Genomic DNA, 24,032 nt, shown 5'->3' on the forward strand with positions numbered 1-24,032 from the left:
GTTTTAGGCGGCTGCCACGCGGTTGAGTCGCAAAATGGGTCCGTTGGATCTAAACTGGGCGTCGCCCTCCTTGAGCCACTCGATGGAAGTCGGGGCCGGTTTAGCCGAGACGTTGCAGGGGATCGAGACGCTGGACCCGATGTCGACTTCCTTGCGCGAGTCGGCGATGGTCACCATGGGCGGATGGAGAACGTCCAGCTGCAATTCCGCCTCACCGACTTGACCCAGTCCGTTGTCGGCCAAGCAAACGTAGAGGCCGTCGTCTTCCAGGCTGACGGATCTGAGCGTGTGGTTGAAACTTGTGGCGATGAATCGACCGGATCGGGTTCCAACGGGTTGGCTTCGCCCTTCCGGTACCACCTGTAATCAAATAAGCAAAATGGGTTAGATTGGATTGAATTGCATTTTTCCCTGGCAATCGAATTGTCTAGTAGTCGTACCTTAAAACGGGATCGGGACTGCCGCCGGCGCTGGAGTAAACCAATTCGGTGGGCTGTCCCTCGACGGCCACGGGACTGACGGGGTTGATTTGCGGCGACGACGGCGGAACCAAGACGACCAAATCGACTGATTGGCTGTGCAAGCTTCGGTGTAGTAGCTGGGAGCAGCGTAGGTCGTAGTGCTGTAGTAAGGTGCCGCAGATGAGGTGTAGTATTCTGGCGCCTTAGTGGTGTAGTATTCTGGCGCCTTAGTGGTGTAGTATTCTGGAGCCTTGGTGGTGTAGTACTTGGGCGCTTCGGTGTAGTAGCTGGGAGCAGCGTAGGTCGTAGTGGTGTAGTATTCTGGCGCCTTAGTGGTGTAGTAGGAAGCAGTTGTATAGTACTCTGCTGCTTTGGTGGTGTAGTACTTTGGGGCCTCAGTGTAGTAAGTAGTAGCTGCATAAGTAGTAGGACGAAGAAGGTAAGGAATGGATAAATGAAAGTGGGGCGGGAGGCAGTAAGTAATTTCAGGCGAGTCGAGGAGAGAGGGACTTTTTAAACTTCGGACAGGACCGCAGGAGGGCTGGGGACATCCATAATCACCTTGACAGGGTCGTTGTTGTTTTCGTTGGGCACGATCTTGGACGCAGGCTGCTGATTCTCCAAGTCCGTGGCATCCCCACGTTGGCGTTGCTTGTTTGCATAGTCAACCCAAGCGGCTTTGCGCTCGGCTTCCGTCAAATTTTCTTTTGACTTGTTTTGGGGAAGCGGGTCTAGTTCGTGGTAACCAACGATCAGAGAGTCCTTCAATGTACCACCATGTGTTAGCTCAGCCAGAAGTTTATCATCCGGTATCGGTATCGGTATTGGTCGTTCTAATAATTCGTAGACATATTCCGCCGGGTTGAAATTGTCATGGTCATGTTGGCCCGGCGGAACCTTTAAATAAACGGACTTAAATTTTATACGAGTGAGCCGATAATGGCGAGCTTTTACCTGGCGATTGTAAATTTTCTCCTCCATTGTGCCTGCAGCCAAAAACCGATACACATGGCAGGGCTTTGTTTGTCCTGTGCTAGAATAGTTAAAAAAAAAAAGTTAAAAGGGGGGGGGGGGGGTGAAAGTATTAGTCACTCACCAATAAACGCTCTGAATACAATGAAAATCGTCCTTATTCCACGATGCGTTGAAAATAACCACACGATTGGCAGTTACCAGATTGTCTCCCAAGCCACCGGCTACAGATGAAAGAAGGACAAGCCGAGCTTGATGTTTGGTGGGATCATTGAAACAATCTCGGACGGCTTTACGCTCCTGTGGTGTTATGCATCCATCTAATCTGAAGTAGTGTTTATTGGGAACCCATGTCCCACTCGCTTCGAGAAATTCATCTATCAACTTTAACGAAGCACGGCACGTGCAGAAAACCACAACTTTATCGTCAATGGACTCGCACTGATGAAGAATCGCCATAAGAAGTGTGAGCTTGCCACTGTCTTCCATTTTGATTATGGCCTCGTCTTTGACGAATTTTTTGAACCAGGTTCTAGACATTGGAGTCACGCCTAACTTATCTTCTGGCTCATCTTCTGAGCGACTGTCATCGTCGCTAACGGGGGTTTCTTCTCCGTCGTCAGAATCCGCTATGGAACCATCGGATTCATTGTTTTTGTTGTTAGATCTATTTTTACGAGTGTGTTCTGCCAACTTCAACGCTTTGGGATGCGTCCAAAGTCGCTGCAATGTCTTGTAGGTGGCAGAGAGTCGCTTGGCGACATTCTTCACGTAAAAGTCATTCATCTCGATCTGAAGTGGCGAAGACTTCACCAAAACGACGTATTCGTACATTGGAGGCAATACTTCCTCGGCGTTGTCGAATCGGTGTACGAAACCTGTTTAAACAATATATTTAAAAAATAAATTAATATAATAATAAATTAAATAGATAAAACAAAAAATTCACCTTCTAGTAGTTTTTCAAACTGGTCGTTTTTAATGGGATTGGCAAATAGATTCTTGAATTTTTCAACTGTCATTCCTAGTAGATTAGGTTTCACGGATTGAATCATGCAGTGATATTTTATAGGGTCTTTCTCGAGCGGAGTGCCTGTCAAGACCACTCTTCTTCTAGTAGCGATCTTGTTCAATGCATTGAACATCTTAGCCTTCTCACTTTTTAGTAAATCATCTATTATTACGAGGTCCGCCCCAGGTTTTACTAGCAAATCATTAAACTCTTCGCACTCCTTGTCGGATTTTTTATATCTGTAATTTGGGTTCGTTAAATTACGAAACATTTCTTTTCCGATCAACAAAACCCCTCCCAAATCACGCCACTTCTCAAACATTGGCTTTCTTTTATCTTTAGGGGGATCTCTAGTGTAGTGCTTTGCGCCAGCCATTTGGTACAATTCAATATCTGAATGTTTTGGAAGCTCCTTCTTGAACTGGTCAACCCAGTTCAAAATTTTTCCGACATCACAGACAATTAGCACAGTCTTAACCTGTGACAAAAATACAATCAATAGTTCTCTTGAATTGATATCTAAGAGCAGAAAAAATAAGAGGAAAGAACGCGATAATACCTTGCATTCTTTGTTGGTAAGGACCGTATGTACCAACGTGATTACTTGAAGAAATTCACCCATGCAATTGGCCAAAATACACCCAGAGCCAGGAGTCCGATGCTTGAGTCTCTCGATGGATTCGAAGCAAGCATCATACATTAGTTTTACACCTTTGATCTGAGGGAGATTCAGTTTGGTGACTAGTTCCGGGTGCACCGTAACGAATTCCACTTTATTTTTAGGGTCAAAATCTAAGACCAGGCGCTGACCTACTCTCTGCGCATCCCCACCAAAGGCTTCATTGTTGGCACTGTCACGCTTAGCTATACGCTTTTGGTGATCTTCTTCGTCTTTGCGAGCGGCTTCAGTTTCATCCTGTTAAAGATTAATTTTACAAATCAGATACGTACAAAGGAAACCTCAGAGAAAAGAAAAATTGAACAAGCGACTCACCATAGGGACCTCAATTTCTGAATCGTTTAAATTCTCCGAGTCGCTTGTAGTAGCGATTTGTTCCTGTATTCGACGATACGGTTTGTTTTTTTCAGCTTTTTCACGCTTCTTCGGCTTTTCTTTTTCAGAATCCGAAGATTGTACTCTTGTATGTAGCCGCCGCTTCTTAATTGTATTTTGTTTTCCTTTGGATACGTTGCCTTTATGTGATTCCGAGTCAGATTCGGCATAAGTTTCATTATTCGCCTCTTGGTCATACACGACATATGATGAGCTGGCTCCCTTTTCGACCTTCTCTTCATCGAGACACCCCTCAGATTTGCCGTCTTCCTCCATCGCCTCCGTCTCACTTCGATATTCACCATTTTCTTTATTTGAAGCGGCAGCAGTCTTACTACGGTCTTGAAGTGCAATTTTGACGTCATCTGGAGGTAACAATGTCAGAACTTGGTCTGCCGAAGGATTCATTCCCTTGGTGAGCTTTATCAATAAGAACTGAATGTTTTTTCTTTTCCTTCCGGCAAAATGAGATGGAAACCAATTGCTTAATTTTATATTCCGTAAATTATAATCCGGAATTGGATTCTAAATTGATAAAATAAAAACATTAATTCAGCAAAATAAAAAATTTAACAAACAAATTCTAACTTACTTTCATAAAGTATTCTGCGTATTGAAGCACAAATATCCCGCAATCGTACGAGTTATTTTGTTGAGGCACATCAAGGCATGCCGATATCATCGAGTCTTTGGTAAAGGGGTTGGTTGACGGTTTAACGGCGTCCCTTCTGAAAGCATCAATTGATTTCTCATTTGGCTTCATTTTCTTTACTTGGTGTTCCACCATTAAATACTCGCGAAGAGTCGTAGCAACTAGATCGTGTGCGCTTCCCGCCATTGAATCAAAAAACAAGATGCAAGGCCTAGAATACAAGAATAAAACACAAGAATGTCGCATGAAAAACACTACACTAAAGGCAAACTGAAGCATTATTAAAAGACAAAAATGAATTTGAATTACTGTTTGATAAGACCAGCAATCTCTGGCAATTTTTCTACTGGAGTGCGGTCGATTGCGTCTGAGGCGGTCACCGGTCCTGATAACCAAGGAAAACAGACAATGGCTAGAAACCAATGGTTACGCTCGTTGATGGGTATCACGAGATAATCCTTTTCAAAAATGTCCACTTTCTTTGTCCACGATTTAACTCTTGAATGACGTTCCTTTATCGAAATGGAATCGTCATCTTCAATTGGATCTTCCCTGCGTAAATTCATCTCTAGAGTAATTACACTTCAAAATGGTTGTTGTAATAGATTAAGAGCTAGTACCGTCCATTGACTTTGGGTGGGCGAGTCGTTAACCGTTTGTAGAAAAACGATGAAAATACGTGGCATTTCTTCTTCAGACTATCATCAGTTTTAGTACTGAAAACATATCGGAGATAAAAGTTGATGATACTGCAAAAGAAAACAAAGCAAATAGTTAAAGGTAATTACAGAAAAAGACAACGGTGCAATGCCAAATTTACCTGTCATTTAGTAGATTGTCCTGATTTAAACAAGCATAATCTTCAGTGGTTACTGAGAAGCGGTCGGGTCCATCCGACCAGGAAAACATTGGAGTCACTGGCAAAACAGTTCTTGCGAGAGATTTACTGGATGCCCTGGTTAATCGTATCTAAAAGAAAATGAAGACTGATTTTAGGCACAAATTCGGCGTTCAACTATACTAACTACACACTTAACCAATAGCGTAGTTATTGGTATTAGTATTACGACTACTTACTTCAACTTTGCTAGCATCTTCTTTGCCACCATTCACATATTGCGTTTCAGATGATACAGCAGTGCTCGTGGGGAGACGTTTAGGCGCATCACGACGAACGTAAAAATACACGTAGGCCGTTTCACCATCGACAGATTCAATTACATCTTCTATCGAAACAGTTTTTACGGACTTATCATCATCGTAACAGCGCCAAACACCATCTTCACAGTAAACATGAGAAACATAATGACCTGAAGAAAAAAATTGAAATTAAGAAACGAAAAAATAATAATCAAAATTTCAAAGAAACAAACCAGAATCTTGGAAGGGGCCAATGTGAACAATTTGAGCAGCCAGGGTGTACTCACTAGACAGCTCACTTTCCGGGTTTTCCAGGAACTGTCGAATATATAACACTTGGGGTGGAAGAATGTGCTTTGCCAATTTTGCACGTTCACGATTCACCGTCAATATGAGCTTGCTAAATAATAAAATAAAAGGGTGAATTAGACACAGCACGAGACGGACACGATGGGCCAACGAGATACCTTGGAAGTGTCCTGAATTCCCAGCTGATCTTCATAGTGGTCGCCTTACAACTGCTGCACGCCAGTTCACGTTCCTCTTCCGCCATGTAAACCTCCAAACATTGCTCTAGGTTACGTGAATCTTTCTCTATTTTCAGGCAGATGGACGTGTGTTTCTGGGCACGTTTCTTCTTCTTGCCGCACCTAATAACCCCGAAATTTAGTCAAATCGATACAGGAATTTATTTTAAAAAACGTAAAATTACGCAGTGCAATGGACCACTTCAATAATTTCACATTCGAAATGGGATTCAACTGGATTCATTGGCCCAGCTGGTAAAGCCAATTTCAAATGCTCGATCAACCGGATCAGGAACTCACTGGCATCTTGCTGCTCACGGACTTCATAGCTCGGATGAAGCATCCACAAATTCTTGACAAGATCTCTGTAATAAATAAATAAATTTATGAAAACACATTGATAATGGACACCACGTCACACTACTTACTCGTTTATTTTGTCCACTTCATCGGGCAAACCTTTTTTCCGTGCGGCTATCATGTTGCCCAACAAGGAAGCAAAGTGTGGCAAGTTTTCAGTGCCTTCGAAAGCCGAAACCAGATCGTCAGTGAAGCCGGGAAGAGCAAACAAGGCTTGGAGGGTTGCATTGACGTAACACGTGATGTCAATATTCCTGAGGCTGTGATCACAATTAAACTTTAAAAAATAAAAACGAACCAAAAACGAAAAAAAACGAACCCGATATCGTAAGGTGAACGTGTAATCGTCGGATTGACGTGGTTGCTGGTGCGTTCCTTTTTAGGTGTACTTACTTCGTCTGGAATATTCTCAGTTTCTTCGGTGTCCAAATCCAAATCTGAATCTGAATCAGAATAACAAACTAGACGAATGCCTTCGTTGCGATCAGGAATCGACGATGTCGTGGGCAACTTCATAGAACCGTCATCATCCGAAACTTCATCCGACGGGCTTGAAATTACTATCGGAATTTTCACTAGGCGGTCGACTTGTTTTTTGAGCATCGATTCTTCCGATTCCTTTCCCTTTAGCACTTCGTTCTGCAAATAAAAAATGTTTGTTTTAAGTTTCAATAGAAATGATTTTAATCTACTATTTACCAAATTCGTGCTTCTTCTTTTTTTTGTTATCACACCAGGACTGAGCTTTAATTCAGCGTGACTGTCGTCTGTACAGGTGGATTTTCTTTTCCAATCTTTTGGGTGACGATGACGTGATGGTGACTTCATCATCGGAATAATTATGACACATTTGAAGAAATGCCAGTGCCTTAGAGTCCGTGGCCAACTTTTCTGCTTGACTTATGATGGCTGGCCACCAAATGGAAGGATCACTCGAATCATTCGTGTCCTGCAGTGATGTCGTGTCATCAGATGAGGTCATTTTTCGCTAAAATAATAAACAAATTAAAACATTTATCAAAACAAACAATTTAAAAAAAACGCTAGACCTCCCCCCCCATCCCAACAACACTCAGAATGGCCGCCCACTCTCCCGCAGGGCAATAACTACCACCACCACCAAAAGTGGGTGAGGTACAGTGAGTAGTAGTAGTAGTAGTAGGGGTGGTGGTTGGTTGGTGGTGGTAACAGACAATCAGCTGTTTAGAGATACCAGATTTTACCGACACCAGAGCGCGCTAGTGTCTGGCAGCCAGTACCTTCACACCAGTTCCTTTCGGCTGAGCACCGTGAAACAAAAACCGACTTCAATCGACTTGTACATTTGGCATTACATAAAATATAGATGTTTTATACTCGGAATTCCAAGGGGAGAAGGGGGGAAATAATTATTAGACAACGTCCTTACTTTGTTGTTGTTGTTGTTTGCGCACCACGTGAGGGAAACCGTTTGGCCGCGATTCGTGTTCGACCTCTTCTTAAACCACCACCATCTTCTTTCAGACTTTTTTCAAAGACACAAAAGCCAGGAACTTGTACGAAAGAAGAAGAAATGAGGCAGCATGTTTCGCTCATCTAGCCGCCGAGAGTTGAACTCGAAAATGGGAAAAATAAATAACATTTTTCTAACCAAATGATCACAAAAAGAGAATTCGAAAAAAGTCAGCTCATTCTACACTCTAGTTGTCTCTAGACGCCCGTGAAAACCAACAAAATGAGCCGTAAAACGAACAAAAAAAAAACAATTACAGGATACAAGTTAATTTGCAATCGAAAAAATCTGATGAGAAATGTCAAAAATGATTCTTACATTTAAAAAAGTTAATTTTCAAAAAAATCGACCAAGTTTGACCTCGTTTTCTTCTTGAAGGAAAACAATGGGTTAAATGGGAACCCCTTTTGTGGTAGTCGAGCGCTCCTCTCAGCTGATCACGTGAGTGTTACGGCCGGCCTTGAACCGTGTTTATCCCACCTCCCGCCACACACACACACAAACACACGGTTTTTACTCTTTCTTCTCTTGTGGGGTAAAAACGCATGAAGAAAAGGGCAAAATAGAAACAATGACTAATGGCGGGGGATGTTGTACCAGAGTGTGTAAAGCACGTCGTAGCCAATGAGCGTTGGATTTCAACTTTGAATTCAAAGTAAGAAATAAAATGAAAGCAGATTTTTCCAGGGGGCCAAAGTGATCGACTCCCGCATCGCTCCACCACCTCCCCCCTTGAAGCCCATGTGGTCGATAGATGGAAGAAAAAGGAGGAGGAAGGCACACATGGGTCAGCAAAAAACAATTGTGAGACTATAAGTTAGCTATACTAGTTACAATACACAAACTCCAACCAAACGACCGCACACACCCTGAGGAGGTGAAGAACCATTTTTTTTCAACTTCTCCCTTCTTTCAAAACTACCCTAAAAACCCCCAGCAACTGCCTCATCAATTGTAGTGCTTCCAATATAAAGAACGTAAAAGAAAAGATTTTTGAATTTTTTTTTTTTTGTAACAAAGTTGGCGGTCGAGAGGGGGGGCGTGAATTGGACGATGGAAGAAGAATTTTTATTTTATATTTTTTCAGATTTTTGAAGAAAAAAAATCAAATGATTTTGCAAGTTAACATAAAATATAATAGTTTTCCTTTTGCAGTTGAGACGACGAATTGTAAGTGGAATGGAAAGGCTATTGAAAAAAAGGAACGGAGCGGGACACAATTTGTCCCCTTCTTCGTTCACGCTCGCCAAAGGAAAATTCACACGTTGCCGTTTTCTTTCACCCCCGACACTTTGGTATCGTTCAAGTAGAGAGAGCTGATACAAAGCCCGTTTCATTTTCAAAATAACGGAGCACCGGAATCGATCGCATTCTCTTCTTTTGCCCCAGAAATGTAACACGTACCTCTTGACCAAAAAGATCTAACAGCTCCAGATTCTTCTAGAAACGTACGTAATAAAAGCATTCCCTTCGTTAATTCTACTTCTTCTTCCGATCAAATGGCTAAACGAATCAAATGTTGTTTGGCTTTTACAGAAGGAGGGGAGGAGAATCTGATTATTATTACTATTTTCTCGGCAGGTGGCGGAAGCCCGTTCAATGCTCTTTTCTCCTAATTTCAACGTCAAAATGGCGGGACCGGCGTCCATAACTGGTCGCTATTTACTTGTACCCCAGGAAGTTGTTTCTCCTACCCTCAACAACAAAAAATTGGATCCATTTTTGTGTGTGTTTTTTTTTACAAATGGAAATTCCAAACCTTGTTGGAACAAAACAACAAATTAAAATAAATATTTAAAAATGGGGTTTAAGTCGGTTAAGAGTTTTTTCTTTTTTTTTGGCGGATTTGGTTTCTCGAAATATTTTTTAGGTTAAACCGGCCTGTTATTTTCTACGTTATCTGTTGTTGTTTAGTTTTGTTTTTGATTGATAGGAAAACGATAAGAGGATACACACAAAAAGGGGCCACCACCGCAACGGCCGGCGCTGATTGAATTACAAACAAAGTCAATCGACTTATTTTCTCTCTACACGCCTTCGATTCACGACCGGAGCTACACACACACAATCCCACAGGTCTACAAAATGGACGTCATCGACGCCGCCGAGCCATCATCTTTACCTCCTCCTCCTTTTCGTTTGAAATCGTGAGGGAATGAAAAAAGACGTCGTCGTCATCGGTCGTCGTCTCTTTTTATTTTCCCTATGAGCTCAACCACACACATGGCATTTCGTCAAAGGGAATTTTATTTTAAAAAAAAATAGAAAAAGGAAGAAAAACTGGGCAGAAATGAGCAACCACAAAAATGGCCACTGGTTTTCGTCTTTCGGCGGCCGTTGTAACACGACCTCGTTGTGTGTTTGTACAAGTGGGGCTGGGGTAGAAACAGTTATTGGATCGGTTCAATATTTCACCCCGACAAAATATAATAATGGAGCCATTGTCAACCTCAAAAATTCAAGGTCAATCAACCTTAGGGGCCCCTAGCAGAAATGGCCGACACACGTGTTTCACGATATTTTTCGCCCAACGAGAGCGTGTGAGAGTTTACCCAAATAAAAACAGGAAGAACATTTTTTGTTTGCTTTTTTTTTACACGCATGGAGAAAGAGGGTTTTTTTTTCTTACTTCCGGTAGCACGAAAAAAAGAAGAAGAAAAAAGTTAATTACGTTCGCGCCATAGAAACCGCCACAGGCGTCACTACCCAAACTAAATTTTTATTTCTTTTTCCCAAAATTTTTCGGCTTTCTCTCTCTCCCAACCAAGCACACAGGAATACAAAATAGCAACCAAGTCTATATGCCAATGAATCTGGCCTTGATGGGTGGTGATAACAAGATCCCGGCAGAAAACGACACGATAAAAAGTAAAAAAAAAGCTAAGCCTCTACAACCCCAGGATAAAATAGACGATGGTATTAAATTTGTACCGTAAAAGTCGTCCCACGAGGCGCCGACATCGAGATGACCACCACGCGGCTGCATCGATTCCATCCCCGGGTAGTCGTCGAATTTCTTCACCGTCTCATGGATTATTTATTCACAATTGTACCAGCAGTTCTTCTTCTTCCAACACTTTCACTTTAGCACATGGTAAGGCAACAACAACCATCACACGTCTTTCATATTATTAATCAACTCGAGTGCCCAGCAACAATTGTAATTATTATCGTCCAATTCTCATGATGCAGTGGAAAAAACAACAAACGTAGAGAGAAACACAAAACAGAAGGGAGGAATGTGTTGGCACGTCCGTTCGCTTGGATGACCCTGACCGTGGTGTTGGTGAGTCCCTGCCCAAAATGGCCGACCGCGCGCTCTCTCGGTCGGTAGCTACCAGCTGTCTGCCCTCAGGGCCAATGGCGTGCACTATGAAATGGACATGTTCTTTTTATTTAAAAAAAGAATGTGTGTGTTATTTTTGTAAACAAGTACTTGAAATGAATTATTTGTTATCTCCACACGAGTTTATTTCGACGTTCAATGGGTTTGGAGATGAAATACGAAAATGAATGAAACGGAATTTTGAGAGAAACTTTGGGTCAATGCTAGGCGTCGCTGCTGTACTTGTCGTTCGTGATGAACGTGACCAACATCTCTTGGCCAACATTTCCAGATTATCAACTCCACTTCTTCTTTTCTTTTTCACATTTTCCTTTAAAGAGATAGTTTAAGATTTTCCATTTAAAAAATGAATAAAAAAATAACTTTTTCTTGTGCATGGAAAAGCAGCTGCTGTATCAAATGACTTTCTAAAGGGACAAACAGCAGCTAAAGGAGTGGTCGCCCGTTCAAGTCTCGAATGTTGTTGCCTCCATTTTTAAAAAGAAACTGATTATTATGGAGAAATTATTAGGAATTATAATAATAAAAAGAGGTTCGTGATGACGGAGCCAAAACATTGTGCTGTGCCCCAACGACGCCAATTTGTCCCGACACTTTTTGTTTCATCTTCACTTGTGTCATTCGATCGTCGAGGGGAAAGACCAAAAAAGAATTTGGCTTTTAATCAGCTTTTTACAAATGAACCGATTCGTCGTGCCAGAATTATTTCACCCGAAAATCAAAAGAAGAAAGTCAAGTGCTGACGGGCGTCAAAGGCGCCGAATTCGATTCATTTCAATCCATTAAGTTTATCGACGACGGGGTCTAGACGTCCAATTCCATTTTTTAAGTGACGTCAAATGGCAACCACTCGGATAAGTTCGGATAAGTTATAACCACCCACTTAAGTTCACATCATAATGAAGAAGGGGGGAGGAGGAGAAAAACAAAAAAAGGAAAGAAAAGGCTTATTTAGTTGCCACGACTCAAGTTTGATTTAAAGAACACACAATTAAGGTTGAATGGCTGGACAGGCATGCTGGAGTCGTTGCATTTGCGCTGCTGCTGCCTTTTGCTTGTCCAGTTGAATTCTAAGATCTTTGGGTAGATCCTCGTCAGGATGATAAAAATCAGGTCTCTCTGCGGTGATGACGGTGTTGGTTCCGTCGCGGAAGGATAAACTGTAGAGTTTACGCTTCGTGAAGCCTCGATAGTGGCCGCCGTAGCTCTTGCCGTCCGTCCACAAGACTTCGACGGCGGCTCCAGCAAGGGGTGGGCCATCCTCTTTGCAATTGTAATTCTTGATGTCTTCCGGATAAGTGTCTTGGCTGTTTGTCCCATCGTTGAAATCGACAGAATAGTACGTGATCGTCTGAGTATTGTCCGTCACATCAGCCTGTCAAATGAAACAACCAGTCGTGTTAAAGAACTAAGCTTGCCAATAATAAAAAAATAAAACGGAAAAACTCACCAGATGATATTCACCCGATTCGGGATGTTTGGCGTAGACTTGCTGGCCGACAGACACATGAACAGGAGCCTTCTTTCTGAAGGCGGATGTGGTCGATCGAGGAGTGTGGCTTGTTGAACAGCAGTTGGCGGACAACTGGTTGCCATCCTGACTAATCGTGAACCGTACACCGTTGACTAGGCCGCACAGGGGATGGAACGCCCGTCCACATTGTTTGACACAAGGAAGGCAGCTGCCGTGATGCCAGGTGACACTGTTGGCGCCGTAATCGGACTGGTTGATGGAGCAGTAGCTGCAATTCAGGAACACGTAGTCCTTCCAGCCCAGTGGACTGATAAAGATGGGCTCGCGAAGGTCCGGATGAACGAAGGAAACACCCGGGAAGCAAATTGTACACACAACGTGAGCCCAGCGGCCGTCAGTCGTCCCTTTGAGGAGTCCACCTCGCTTCTGGCAGAGGCAGCATTTGATCAATTGTCGGTCAGTCGGGCTGCGTTCGCAGCGCCGGCAGACCCATTTGTCGGTCACCGTCGACTCTGCCAGTCCGCAGCATTTGGCGTGGACGCAGATGCAACACGACGAGCAGCGCAAGAGGATCGACGAGGTGATTTCATGCCGATCCGAGCCAAACAGCGCTTCCGGCAACACAACGGCAGACCATTTCGGTGGTTGATCCGGTGATTGTAGAGGTTTCTGTGGCGTCCAGGGTCTGAGGACACTGCAGACGCAACAGTACGGCTCCTGCTGGCTGTTCAACACGTTGAATTCACATTCATTCGTCCAGGTCCAATCCTTTTGCTTCTCCCACATGATTGTCCTAACAGATCAATAATAATCAAATGAATTGTATAAAACGAATCAAAATTAAATTAAAATTTCTTTACATGTTGGTGGAAACGTCTTTGGAATCGAGGCCTTTGCGCGGACTCTTTTGTTTTCTCGACCGGCGTTCGTCACCACCACCCGAACTGGATGGCGGTGGCGATTGATTGTTGGTCGAGGTGATGCAGGTAAACTGTTGTCGATGGAGATCATCCGTCGTATTGCTGGCCGGATTGGCGTTTGTTCCGGGACACGGCGGAGCACAACTCGTCACAGAAGATGACGAACTGACGCCAAACTGAGTGCCAGGAACGGGACAGGATTTGATGTGAGAGTTGGGCGACGGTTTCTGTATTCTCGTTTTACTAAACACATCCTGAGATGCTGAAGACTGTATAGAATGAAGAAAGGACCGTGTAGATTGTATATTCTCGAATCCGCCGTTGAATCCTTGGTCCCATTCGAGCGTCAGCGAATCGTAGCCCGACTGGACAACGCGCAAATTGGTGGGTTTCTCCGGTGCGCTGGTCGCTTGCAGACGGACGGCCGCCGCGTTTTCACCTTCAGCGTTCCACATTTTGCACGTGTAGTCGCCATAGTCGGAATCTTTGACGTCGCTGATGCGCAAAACGCCCTGGTAAATGTCGTTGCCGTTGGCCGTGTTGGTGGTGGACGTGACGTTCATGTTGTACTTGTCGCCCGCTCCGCCGCTGCTGCTGCCGATGATGGGCACGTCGCGCAGGGACCACTCGAAATTGGGGCGAGGATAGGCCTGGACTTGGCACAGGAGCTGGACGCTGGACGATCCAACGTTGGAAGCCACTTTCGGGTGGTTGTCCAGCAGAATGGGGGCGTGCTCGATTTTGAGCGTCAGAGTCGACTCGATCCGGCGGATTTGATTCTCAAAGGCGCAAGTGTAGACGCCGCGATCGTCGGCCGTCAGCTGGGAAAGGGCCGGCCGCTCCGAGCCGTGGAATCGCAGTGTCGAGCGGACAGTGAAGATGATGTTGCGACCCTCCGACTCGTCCATGGCCAAATCGTAGGCGCCCGAGCTGCTGCCGGGCAGAATTTCGACTCCATCCTTGAGCCAAGTGATGGACGGCTTGTGTTTGCCCTGGGCAGAGCACGTCATGTTGAAATCAGCGTCCTGGGCCTTTTTCTGCAAGACGGGCGGCAGTTGGCCGATGAAGCGGGGCGGCTGGAAGACGCGCAAGTTGACGTAGCTGGAATCGCCCGTGCCCAGGTCGTTGCTGGGCTGGCCGTAATACGTTCCCTCGCTGTTTTGACGGGTCACGTGAATCGTCAGCTCAGAAGTCGAAGCCAAAATGGTCGTCTCGGCGCCGGCCTTCCACCAGCGGTACTGGGGCAAAGGCCAGCCGGGCGGATCGGCAGCGCAAGTCAACGTGATTGAGGCCTCGTCGACGGCGATCAGCTCTTCGGGAGAAATGCGGGCCGATCCGGGCTCGTGTTTGACCAGCAGCTGGAACGTGGCGTTGCCCGATCGTTCGGCCAAGCCAATCATGTTGGTGATCCGGCAAAGGTAGCGTCCGTTTTCGGCGGCTGCCACGCGGTTGAGTCGTAAAATGGGTCCGTTGGATCTAAACTGGGCGTCGCCCTCCTTGAGCCACTCGATGGAAGTCGAGGCCGGTTTAGCCGAGACGTTGCAGGGGATCGAGACGCTGGACCCGATGTCGACTTCCTGGCTCGACTCGGCGATGGTCACCATGGGCGGATGGAGAACGTCCAGCTGCAATTCCGCCTCACCGACTTGACCCAGTCCGTTGTCGGCCGAGCAAACGTAGAGGCCGTCGTCTTCCAGGCTGACGGATCTGAGCGTGTGGTTGAAACTTGTGGCGATGAATCGACCGGATCGGGTCCAGCGGACGCTGTAAACGGCCGGTTTGGCGTCCACCTGACACTGGATCTGCACCGAGCCTCCCCTCTCGACATTCAACGGGCTGGGGCTGACACGGACCCTGGGAGCGTCTGTATCGAAATAAATTCCAGTTGATTATTCGTCGATTGGGAGTACAAAACCACGTTTCCAGTTTTGGCTTCAGCTGGAAAGTAAAGAATAAGAAAAAGTGATGGATTAAACTTACAATTGATGGCGAGAACAATGTTGGCTTCCTTCTTGTCGTTGGTGTCCATGGCTCTGTTCCAGGCCACGCAGCGGTACTCGGCGCCGTCGTCTTCCTTTTGCGGTCGCACAATCAGCGTCGACTGTGTGGCCACACTTTTGCTTCCGCCCGCTTTCATGATCGCACCTTCCAACGGGTTGGCTTCGCCCTTCCGGTACCACCTGGAATCAAATAAGCAAAATGGGTTAGATTGGATTGAATTGCATTTTTCCCTGGCAATCGAATTGTCTAGTCGTACCTTAAAACGGGATCGGGACTGCCGCCGGCGCTGGAGCAAACCAATTCGGTGGGCTGTTCCTCGACGGCCACGGGACTGACGGAGTTGATTTGCGGCGACGACGGCGGGACCAAGACGACCAAATCGACCGATTGGCTGTTTTAGCTTCGGTGTAGTAGCTGGGAGCAGCGTAGGTCGTAGTGCTGTAGTAAGGTGCCTTAGTGGTGTAGTATTCTGGCGCTTTAGTGATGTAGTAGGAAGCAGTTGTATAGTACTCAGCTGCTTTGGTGGTGTAGTACTTTGGGGCCTCAGTGTAGTAGGAGCTGCATAAGTAGTAGATAGTAAGGATATAAGGATAGGTAGTAAGGACTAAAAATGTATAAAGGGAAGTGGGGCGGGAGGCAGTAAATAATTTCAGGCGAGTCGAGGAGAGAGGGACTTGTTAAACTTCGGACAGGACCGCAGGAGGGCTGGGAATAACATCCATAATCACTTTGACAGGGTCGTTGTTGTTTTCGCCGGGCACGATCTTGGACGCAGGCTGCTGCTTCTCCAAGTCCGTGGCGGTGCCACGATGGCGTTGCTTATTTGCATAGTCATCCCAAGCGGCTTTGCGCTCGGCTTCCGTCATATTTCCTTTTAACTTGTTTTCGGGAAGCGGGTCAAGTTCATGGTAACCAACGATCAATTCCTTCATTGTGAGGGTGAGCTTAGCCAGAAGATCATCATCCGGTATCAGGGGAGTCGGTCGATCCAATTGTTTGTAGACATATTCCGCCGGGTTGAAATGGCGGCCCGGCGGAACCTAGATTTTTTAAATAAACGGACTTAAATTTTATACGAGCCAGCCGATAATGGCGAGCTTTTACCTGGCGATCGTAAAGTTTCTCCTCAATGGTGCCTTCAGCCAAAAACCGATAAACATAGCAGGGTTTTTGTTGGCCCAAACTAGAATAGTTATTAAAAAAAAAGTTAAAAAGGGGGGGGGGGGGATGAAAGTAGAAATTACTCACCCATAAACGCGCTTAATACAATTAAAATCGTCCAATGCATTCCAGGATGCGTTGAAGATAATGATACGGTTCGCTCCAACAAAATTGTTTCTCTTGCCACCGGCTTTAGTTGAAAGAAGAAAAAGCCGCGCCCGATGATTCAAGGGATCGTTGCAAGCATCAGAGGCGGCTTTACGGTGCTTCGGTTTACTGCGTCCATCTATCAGGAAGTAATCTTGATTTATAACCCATGTCCCAGTGGAATCCTGTTTTAACGGTGTAGAGAAAATAATGCATAATGTAAAATGAAGAACTTCATGAAGGTAAAAAGTAAAACTCACCGAACTCGCTTCGAGGAATTTACCAATCAACTCTAACGAATCAGGGGACGGGCCGAACACCACAACCTTACCACCAATGCGAAGAATTTCCATAAGAAGTGTGAGCTTGCCACTGTGTTCCATTTTGATTATGGCCTCGTCTTTGACGAATTCTTCGAACCAGGTTCTAGACATTGGAGTCACGCCTAATTGATCTTCTGGGTGATCTCCTCGACCGTCATCGTCGCTTACGGGTGTTTCTTCTCGGTCGTCAGAATCCGCTATGGAACCATCAAATTCATTGCTTTTGTTTTTAGATCTCTTTTTACGATTGCGTTCTGCCAACTGCAACGCTTTGGGATGCGTCCAAAGTCGCTCCAATGTCTTATAGGCGGCAAGGATGAGTCGCTTGGGGACATTGTTCACGTAAAAGTCATTCATCTCGATCTGAAGGGGCGAAGACTTCACCAAAACGGCGTATTCGTATTTATGAGGCTCGGCTTCGGCGTTCTCGAATCGGTGTACGAAACCTGTTTAAACAATATATTCAAACAATAAATTAATATAAAATAAATTAAATAATAAAATAGATAAAACAATAAATTCACCTTCTAGTAGTTCATCTAGTTTTTCATCCTCTTCGTTTTTAATGGGATTGGCAAATCGATTCGTGAATTCCTCAACGTTCATTCCTAGTAGATTAGGTTTGACGAACTGAATCATGCAGTGATATTCTAGCAAGTTATTCTGGAGCGAATCGTCTGTCAAGACCACTCTTCTTCTTGTAGCGATCTTGTTCATTGCCTTGGACAGAGCTGACCCCTCACTTATCAGTAAATCATCAAGTACGACGAGGTGTGGCCCAGGATTTACTAACAAACTTGTGAACCCGTTGTACATTTTTTTGGAGACCATTTTTTTATATCGTCGGTTGGTCAAATTTCGGAACATATCTGAACCGATTATCATCACCCCTCCAGATGCCTTCCACCTCTTTAGCATGGACAATCGCTTATCCATTTCTTTACTTTTTTCTTTGCGCTTAACGCCTGCCATTTGATACACTTCAACACCTGACTCTTTCGGAAGCCCTTTATTGAACTCGTCGTACCAGTTCAAAATGGATCCCAGAGGACTAACTACTAGCACACGATTAACCTGTAATAATAAATACAATCAATAGTTCTCTTGAATTGATATCTAAGAGCAGAAAAAATAAGAGGAAAGAACGCGATGATACCTTGCATGCTTTGTTGGTAAGGACCGTATGCACCAACGTGACGACTTGAAGACTTCTACCCATGCAATGGGCCAAAATACATCCAGAGCCACGATGCTCCTTGAGTCTCTCGATGGGTTTGAATAAAGCATTCAACATGAATTTTACACCCTTTATCTGATGAGTATTCAGTTTGGTGACGAAAAACGGGTCCACCGTAACGAGTTCCACTTTGGTTTTGGGGTTAAAATCTAAGACCAGGGCAGCGGCTTTAGATTTATCCTGTTAAAGATTAATTTTACAAATCAGATACGTACAAAGGAAACCTCAGAGAAAAGAAAAATTGAACAAGCGACTCACCTCAGTATCTGAATCAGAAGATATAATACATCTTTTATGTGGCAGCCGCTTCATGGTCTTTATTTTCCCCTTTAATGCCTTGCCTTTGTGGGATATCTTCGAGTCAGATCCGGTATCCATTTCATTATTCGCCTCTTGGTCATACACGACATTTGATGGGCTGGCTCCCTTTTCAACCTTCTCTTCATCGAGACACTCCTCAGATTCGCTGTCTTCCTCCATCGCCTCCGTCTTATTTGCACTTTGATTTTCACCATTTTCTTTATTTGAAGCGGCAGCAGTCTTACTACGGTCTTGAAGTGCAATTCTGACGTCATCTCGAGGTAACAATGTCAGAACTTGGTCTGCTGAAGGATTCGTTTCCTTGGTGAGCTTTATCAATAAGAACTGGATGTTTTTTCTTTTCCTTCCGGCAAAATGAGGTGGAAACCAATTGCTTAATTTTATATTCCGTAAATTATAATCCGGAATTGGATTCTGAATTGATAAAATAAAAACATTAATTCAGCAAATTAAAAAATTTAATAAACAAATTCTAACTTACTTTCATAAAGTATTCTGCGTATTGAAGCACAAATATCCCGCAATCGTACGAGTTTTTTTGTTGAGGCACATCAAGGCATGCCGATATCATCGAGTCTTTAGTAAAGGGGTTGGTTGACGGTTTAACGGCGTCCCTTCTGAAAGCATCAATTGATTTCTCATTTGGCTTCATTTTCTTTACTTGGTGTTCCACCATTAAATACTCGCGAAGAGTCGTAGCAACTCCATCGTGGTCGTTTCCCGCCATTGAATCAAAAAACAAGATGCAAGGCCTAGAATACAAGAATAAAACACAAGAATGTCGCATGAAAAACACTACACTAAAGGCAAACTGAAGCATTATTAAAAGACAAAAATGAATTTGAATTACTGTTTGATAGGGCCAGCAATCTCTGGCAATTTTTCTACTGGAGTGCGGTCGATTGCGTCTTTGGCGGTCACCGGTCCTGATAACCAAGGAAAACAGACAATGGCTAGAAACCAATGGTTACGCTCGTTGATGGGTATCACGAGATAATCCTTTTCAAAAATGTCCACTTTCTTTGTCCACGATTCAACTCTTGAATGACGTTTCTCCTTTATCGAAAGGGAATCGTCATCTTCAATTGGATCTTTCCTGCGTAAATTCATCTCTAGAGTAATTACACTTCAAAATGGTTGTTGTAATAGATTAAGAGCTAGTACCGTCCATTGACTTTGGGTGGGCGAGTCGTTAACACTTGGTAGAAAAACGATGAAAATACGTGGCATTTCTTCTTCAGAATATCATCAGTTTTAGTACTGAAAACGTATCGGAGATAAAAGTCGATGATACTGCATAAGAAAAACAAAGCAAATAGTAAAAGGTAATTACAGAAAAAGACAACGGTGCAATGCCAAATTTACCTGTCATTTAGTAGATTGTCCTGATTTAAACAAGCATAATCTTCAGTGGTTACTGAGAAGCGGTCGGGTCCATCCGGCCAGGAAAACATTGGAGTCACTGGCAAAACAGTTCTTGCGAGAGATTTACTGGATGCCCTGGTTATTCGTATCTAGAAGAAAATGAAGACTGATTTTGGGCACAAATTCGGCGTTCAACTATACGAACTACACACTTAACCAATAGCGTAGTTATTGGTATTAGGAGTATTACGACTACTTACTTCAACTTTGCTAGCATCTTCTTTGCCACCATTCACATATTGCGTTTCAGATGATGTACTCGTTTCTGCTGATACAGCAGTGCTCGTGGGGAGACGTTTAAGCGCATCACGACGAACGTAAAAATACACGTAGGCCGGTTCACCATCGACAGATTCAATTACATCTTCTATCGAAACAGTTTTTACGGACTTATTATCATCGTAACAGCGCCAAACACCATCTTCACAGTAAACATGAGAAACATAATGACCTGAAGAAAGAAATTGAAATTAAAAAACCGAAAAATTAATAATCAAAATTTCAAAAAAACAAACAAACCAGAGTTTTTAGAGCGGCCAATGTGAACAATTTGAGCAGCCAGGGTGTACACACTAGGCAGCTGACTTTCCAGGTTTTCCAGGAACTGTCGAATATCTAACACTTGGGGTGGAACGATGTGCTTTGCCAATTTTTCTTCTTTCGAGAAACGCTTCACCGACATTATGAGCTTGCTAAATAATAAAATAAAAGGGTGAATTAGACACAGCACGAGACGTACACGATGGGCCAACGAGATACCTTGGAAGTGTCTTGAATTTCAAGCTGATCTTCAAAGTGGTCGCCTTACAACTGCTGCACGCCTGTTCACGTTCCTTTTCCGCCATGTAATCCTCCAAACATTGCTCTAGGTTACGTGAATCTTTCGGCATGGACAGGCAGATGGACGTGTGTTTCTGGGCACGTTTTTTCTTCTTGCCGCACCTAATAACCCCGAAATTTAGTCAAATCGATACACGAATTTATTTAAAAAAACGTAAAATTACGCAGTGCAATGGACCACTTCAATAATTTCACATTCGAAATGGGATTCAACTGGATTCATTGGCCCAGCTGGTAAAGCCAATTTCAAATGCTCGATCAGCCGGATCAGGAACTCACTGGCATCTTGCTGCTTACGGGCTGAATAGTCCGTATGAACCATCCACAAATTCTTGACAAGATCTCTGCAAAAAATAAATACATTTATGAAAATTGATAATGGACACCACGTAACACTACTTACTCGTTTATTTTGTCCACTTCAATGGGCAAACCTTTTTTCCGTGCGGTAATCATGTTGGCCAACAAGGAATCAAAGTTTGACAACTTTTCAGTGCCTTCGAAAGCCGTAACCAGATCGTCAGTGAAGCCGGGAAGAGCAAACAAGGCTTGGAGGGTTGCATTGACGTAACACGTTTTGTCAATATTCCTGAGGCTGTGATCACAATTAAACTTTAAAAAATAAAAACGAACCAAAAACGAAAAAAAACGAACCCGATATCGTAAGGTGAACATGTAATCGTCGGATTGACGTGGTTGCTGGTGCGTTCCTTTTTAGGTGTACTTACTTCGTCTGGAATATTCTCAGTTTCTTCGGTGTCCAAATCCAAATCTGAATCAGAATAAGAAACTAGACGAAAGCCTTCGTTGCGATCAGGAATCGACGATGTCGTGGGCAACTTCATAGAACCGTCATCATCCGAAACTTCATCCGACGGGCTTGAAATTTTTATCGGAATTTTCACTAGGCGGTCGACTTGTTTTTTGAGCATCGATTCTTCCGATTCCTTTCCCTTTAGCACTTCGTTCTGCAAATAAAAAATGTTTGTTTTAAGTTTCAATAGAAATGATTTTAATCTACTATTTACCAAATTCGTGCTTCTTCTTTTTTTTGTTATCACACCAGGACTGAGCTTTAATTCAGCGTGACTGTCGTCTGTACAGGTGGATTTTCTTTTCCAATCTTTTGGGTGACGATGACGTGATGGTGACTTCATCATCGGAATAATTATGACACATTTGAAGAAATGCCAGTGCCTTAGAGTCCGTGGCCAACTTTTCTGCTTGACTTATGATGGCTGGCCACCAAATGGAAGGATCACTCGAATCATTCGTGTCCTGCAGTGATGTCGTGTCATCAGATGAGGTCATTTTTCGCTAAAATAATAAACAAATTAAAACATTTATCAAAACAAACAATTTAAAAAAAACGCTAGACCTCCCCCCCCATCCCAACAACACTCAGAATGGCCGCCCACTCTCCCGCAGGGCAATAACTACCACCACCACCAAAAGTGGGTGAGGTACAGTGAGTAGTAGTAGTAGTAGTAGGGGTGGTGGTTGGTTGGTGGTGGTAACAGACAATCAGCTGTTTAGAGATACCAGATTTTACCGACACCAGAGCGCGCTAGTGTCTGGCAGCCAGTACCTTCACACCAGTTCCTTTCGGCTGAGCACCGTGAAACAAAAACCAACTTCAATCGACTTGTACATTTGGCATTACATAAAATATAGATGTTTTATATTCGGAATTCCAAGGGGAGAAGGGGGGAAATAATTATTAGACAACGTCCTTACTTTGTTGTTGTTGTTGTTTGCGCACCACGTGAGGGAAACCGTTTGGCCGCGATTCGTGTTCGACCTCTTCTTAAACCACCACCATCTTCTTTCAGACTTTTTTCAAAGACACAAAAGCCAGGAACTTGTACGAAAGAAGAAGAAATGAGGCAGCATGTTTCGCTCATCTAGCCGCCGAGAGTTGAACTCGAAAATGGGAAAAATAAATAACATTTTTCTAACCAAATGATCACAAAAAGAGAATTCGAAAAAAGTCAGCTCATTCTACACTCTAGTTGTCTCTAGACGCCCGTGAAAACCAACAAAATGAGCCGTAAAACGAACAAAAAAAAAACAATTACAGGATACAAGTTAATTTGCAATCGAAAAAATCTGATGAGAAATGTCAAAAATGATTCTTACATTTAAAAAAGTTAATTTTCAAAAAAATCGACCAAGTTTGACCTCGTTTTCTTCTTGAAGGAAAACAATGGGTTAAATGGGAACCCCTTTTGTGGTAGTCGAGCGCTCCTCTCAGCTGATCACGTGAGTGTTACGGCCGGCCTTGAACCGTGTTTATCCCACCTCCCGCCACACACACACACAAACACACGGTTTTTACTCTTTCTTCTCTTGTGGGGTAAAAACGCATGAAGAAAAGGGCAAAATAGAAACAATGACTAATGGCGGGGGATGTTGTACCAGAGTGTGTAAAGCACGTCGTAGCCAATGAGCGTTGGATTTCAACTTTGAATTCAAAGTAAGAAATAAAATGAAAGCAGATTTTTCCAGGGGGCCAAAGTGATCGACTCCCGCATCGCTCCACCACCTCCCCCCTTGAAGCCCATGTGGTCGATAGATGGAAGAAAAAGGAGGAGGAAGGCACACATGGGTCAGCAAAAAAAATTGTGAGACTATAGTTAGCTACTAGTTACAATACACAAACTCCAACCAAACGACCGCACACACCCTGAGGAGGTGAAGAACCATTTTTTTCAACTTCTCCCTTCTTTCAAAACTACCCTAAAAACCCCCAGCAACTGCCTCATCAATTGTAGTGCTTCCAATATAAAGAACGTAAAAGAAAAGATTTTTGAATTTTTTTTTTTTTGTAACAAAGTTGGCGGTCGAGAGGGGGGGGGCGTGAATTGGACGATGGAAGAAGAATTTTTATTTTATATTTTTTCAGATTTTTGAAGAAAAAAAATCAAATGATTTTGCAAGTTAACATAAAATATAATAGTTTTCCTTTTGCAGTTGAGACGACGAATTGTAAGTGGAATGGAAAGGCTATTGAAAAAAAGGAACGGAGCGGGACACAATTTGTCCCCTTCTTCGTTCACGCTCGCCAAAGGAAAATTCACACGTTGCCGTTTTCTTTCACCCCCGACACTTTGGTATCGTTCAAGTAGAGAGAGCTGATACAAAGCCCGTTTCATTTTCAAAATAAC

The 24,032-nt window shown here is 43.8% G+C and overlaps 4 protein-coding genes across 5 annotated transcripts; all 4 read right to left on the reverse strand.

The window, feature by feature from the left end:
• Positions 1–3: 3 nt before the first annotated feature.
• On the reverse strand, positions 4–16,314 carry LOC124316521. Of its 2 annotated transcripts, none has more exons than XM_046782526.1 (4): positions 16,006–16,314; positions 790–891; positions 441–687; positions 4–360 (listed from the first exon to the last, which is right to left on the reverse strand). In XM_046782526.1, exons 2-4 carry the CDS (start codon positions 879–881, stop codon positions 4–6), a joined length of 696 nt encoding a protein of 231 aa, XP_046638482.1. In that variant the 5' UTR covers positions 882–891; positions 16,006–16,314. The 2 variants fall into 2 exon arrangements, with proteins under 2 accessions (XP_046638482.1, XP_046638473.1); XM_046782517.1 differs by having other exon boundaries at positions 790–894; positions 16,013–16,312.
• On the reverse strand, positions 901–15,977 carry LOC124320662 (transcriptional regulator ATRX homolog). Its single transcript, XM_046783523.1, has 17 exons — positions 15,869–15,977; positions 6,498–6,673; positions 6,247–6,438; positions 6,004–6,183; positions 5,759–5,941; positions 5,525–5,691; positions 5,229–5,461; positions 4,972–5,120; positions 4,772–4,900; positions 4,461–4,703; positions 4,092–4,362; positions 3,440–4,024; positions 3,005–3,361; positions 2,383–2,923; positions 1,558–2,311; positions 1,416–1,494; positions 901–1,358 (listed from the first exon to the last, which is right to left on the reverse strand). The coding sequence occupies exons 3-17, from the start codon at positions 6,297–6,299 to the stop codon at positions 975–977; spliced, it is 4,308 nt and encodes a 1,435-aa protein (XP_046639479.1). The 5' UTR covers positions 6,300–6,438; positions 6,498–6,673; positions 15,869–15,977; the 3' UTR covers positions 901–974.
• LOC124314265 (hemicentin-1-like) lies at positions 11,754–15,772 on the reverse strand. Its single transcript, XM_046779429.1, has 5 exons — positions 15,668–15,772; positions 15,391–15,590; positions 13,351–15,274; positions 12,467–13,283; positions 11,754–12,391 (listed from the first exon to the last, which is right to left on the reverse strand). The coding sequence occupies exons 2-5, from the start codon at positions 15,545–15,547 to the stop codon at positions 12,008–12,010; spliced, it is 3,282 nt and encodes a 1,093-aa protein (XP_046635385.1). The 5' UTR covers positions 15,548–15,590; positions 15,668–15,772; the 3' UTR covers positions 11,754–12,007.
• Positions 16,089–22,148, reverse strand: LOC124320671. Its single transcript, XM_046783533.1, has 18 exons — positions 21,894–22,148; positions 21,520–21,833; positions 21,269–21,460; positions 21,030–21,209; positions 20,785–20,967; positions 20,545–20,717; positions 20,226–20,476; positions 19,966–20,114; positions 19,765–19,893; positions 19,451–19,696; positions 19,082–19,352; positions 18,538–19,014; positions 18,199–18,459; positions 17,567–18,116; positions 16,980–17,488; positions 16,660–16,904; positions 16,516–16,594; positions 16,089–16,451 (listed from the first exon to the last, which is right to left on the reverse strand). The coding sequence occupies exons 1-18, from the start codon at positions 22,023–22,025 to the stop codon at positions 16,089–16,091; spliced, it is 4,704 nt and encodes a 1,567-aa protein (XP_046639489.1). The 5' UTR covers positions 22,026–22,148.
• Between the last annotated feature and the right edge of the window lie 1,884 nt (positions 22,149–24,032).

Source organism: Daphnia pulicaria, chromosome 1 (assembly GCF_021234035.1).
Source record: "Daphnia pulicaria isolate SC F1-1A chromosome 1, SC_F0-13Bv2, whole genome shotgun sequence".
NCBI lineage: Eukaryota > Metazoa > Arthropoda > Branchiopoda > Diplostraca > Daphniidae > Daphnia > Daphnia pulicaria.

Bases quoted from the DNA above. Each gene is read 5' to 3' on its own strand.
- LOC124316521 (XM_046782526.1), bottom strand. From the start codon at position 881: ATGCAGCTACTACTTACTACACTGAGGCCCCAAAGTACTACACCACCA. The intron at 688-789 runs GCGCCAGAATAC...TACACCACTAAG, and splicing joins CTTCCTACTACACCACTAAG to GCGCCAGAATACTACACCAC. The intron at 361-440 runs GTACGACTACTA...ATTTGATTACAG, and splicing joins AGTCCCGATCCCGTTTTAAG to GTGGTACCGGAAGGGCGAAG.
- LOC124320662 (XM_046783523.1), bottom strand. From the start codon at position 6,299: ATGATAGCCGCACGGAAAAAAGGTTTGCCCGATGAAGTGGACAAAATA. The intron at 2,924-3,004 runs GTATTATCGCGT...TTTTTGTCACAG, and splicing joins TTACCAACAAAGAATGCAAG to GTTAAGACTGTGCTAATTGT. The intron at 1,359-1,415 runs GTAAAAGCTCGC...GTTTATTTAAAG, and splicing joins AGAAAATTTACAATCGCCAG to GTTCCGCCGGGCCAACATGA.
- LOC124314265 (XM_046779429.1), bottom strand. From the start codon at position 15,547: ATGAAAGCGGGCGGAAGCAAAAGTGTGGCCACACAGTCGACGCTGATT. The intron at 13,284-13,350 runs GTAAAGAAATTT...TTGATCTGTTAG, and splicing joins AAAGACGTTTCCACCAACAT to GACAATCATGTGGGAGAAGC. The intron at 12,392-12,466 runs GTGAGTTTTTCC...TTCATTTGACAG, and splicing joins AATCGGGTGAATATCATCTG to GCTGATGTGACGGACAATAC.
- LOC124320671 (XM_046783533.1), bottom strand. From the start codon at position 22,025: ATGATGAAGTCACCATCACGTCATCGTCACCCAAAAGATTGGAAAAGA. The intron at 20,968-21,029 runs GTAATTTTACGT...CGGGGTTATTAG, and splicing joins GAAGTGGTCCATTGCACTGC to GTGCGGCAAGAAGAAAAAAC. The intron at 19,697-19,764 runs GTACTAGCTCTT...GAATTTACGCAG, and splicing joins CCACCCAAAGTCAATGGACG to GAAAGATCCAATTGAAGATG.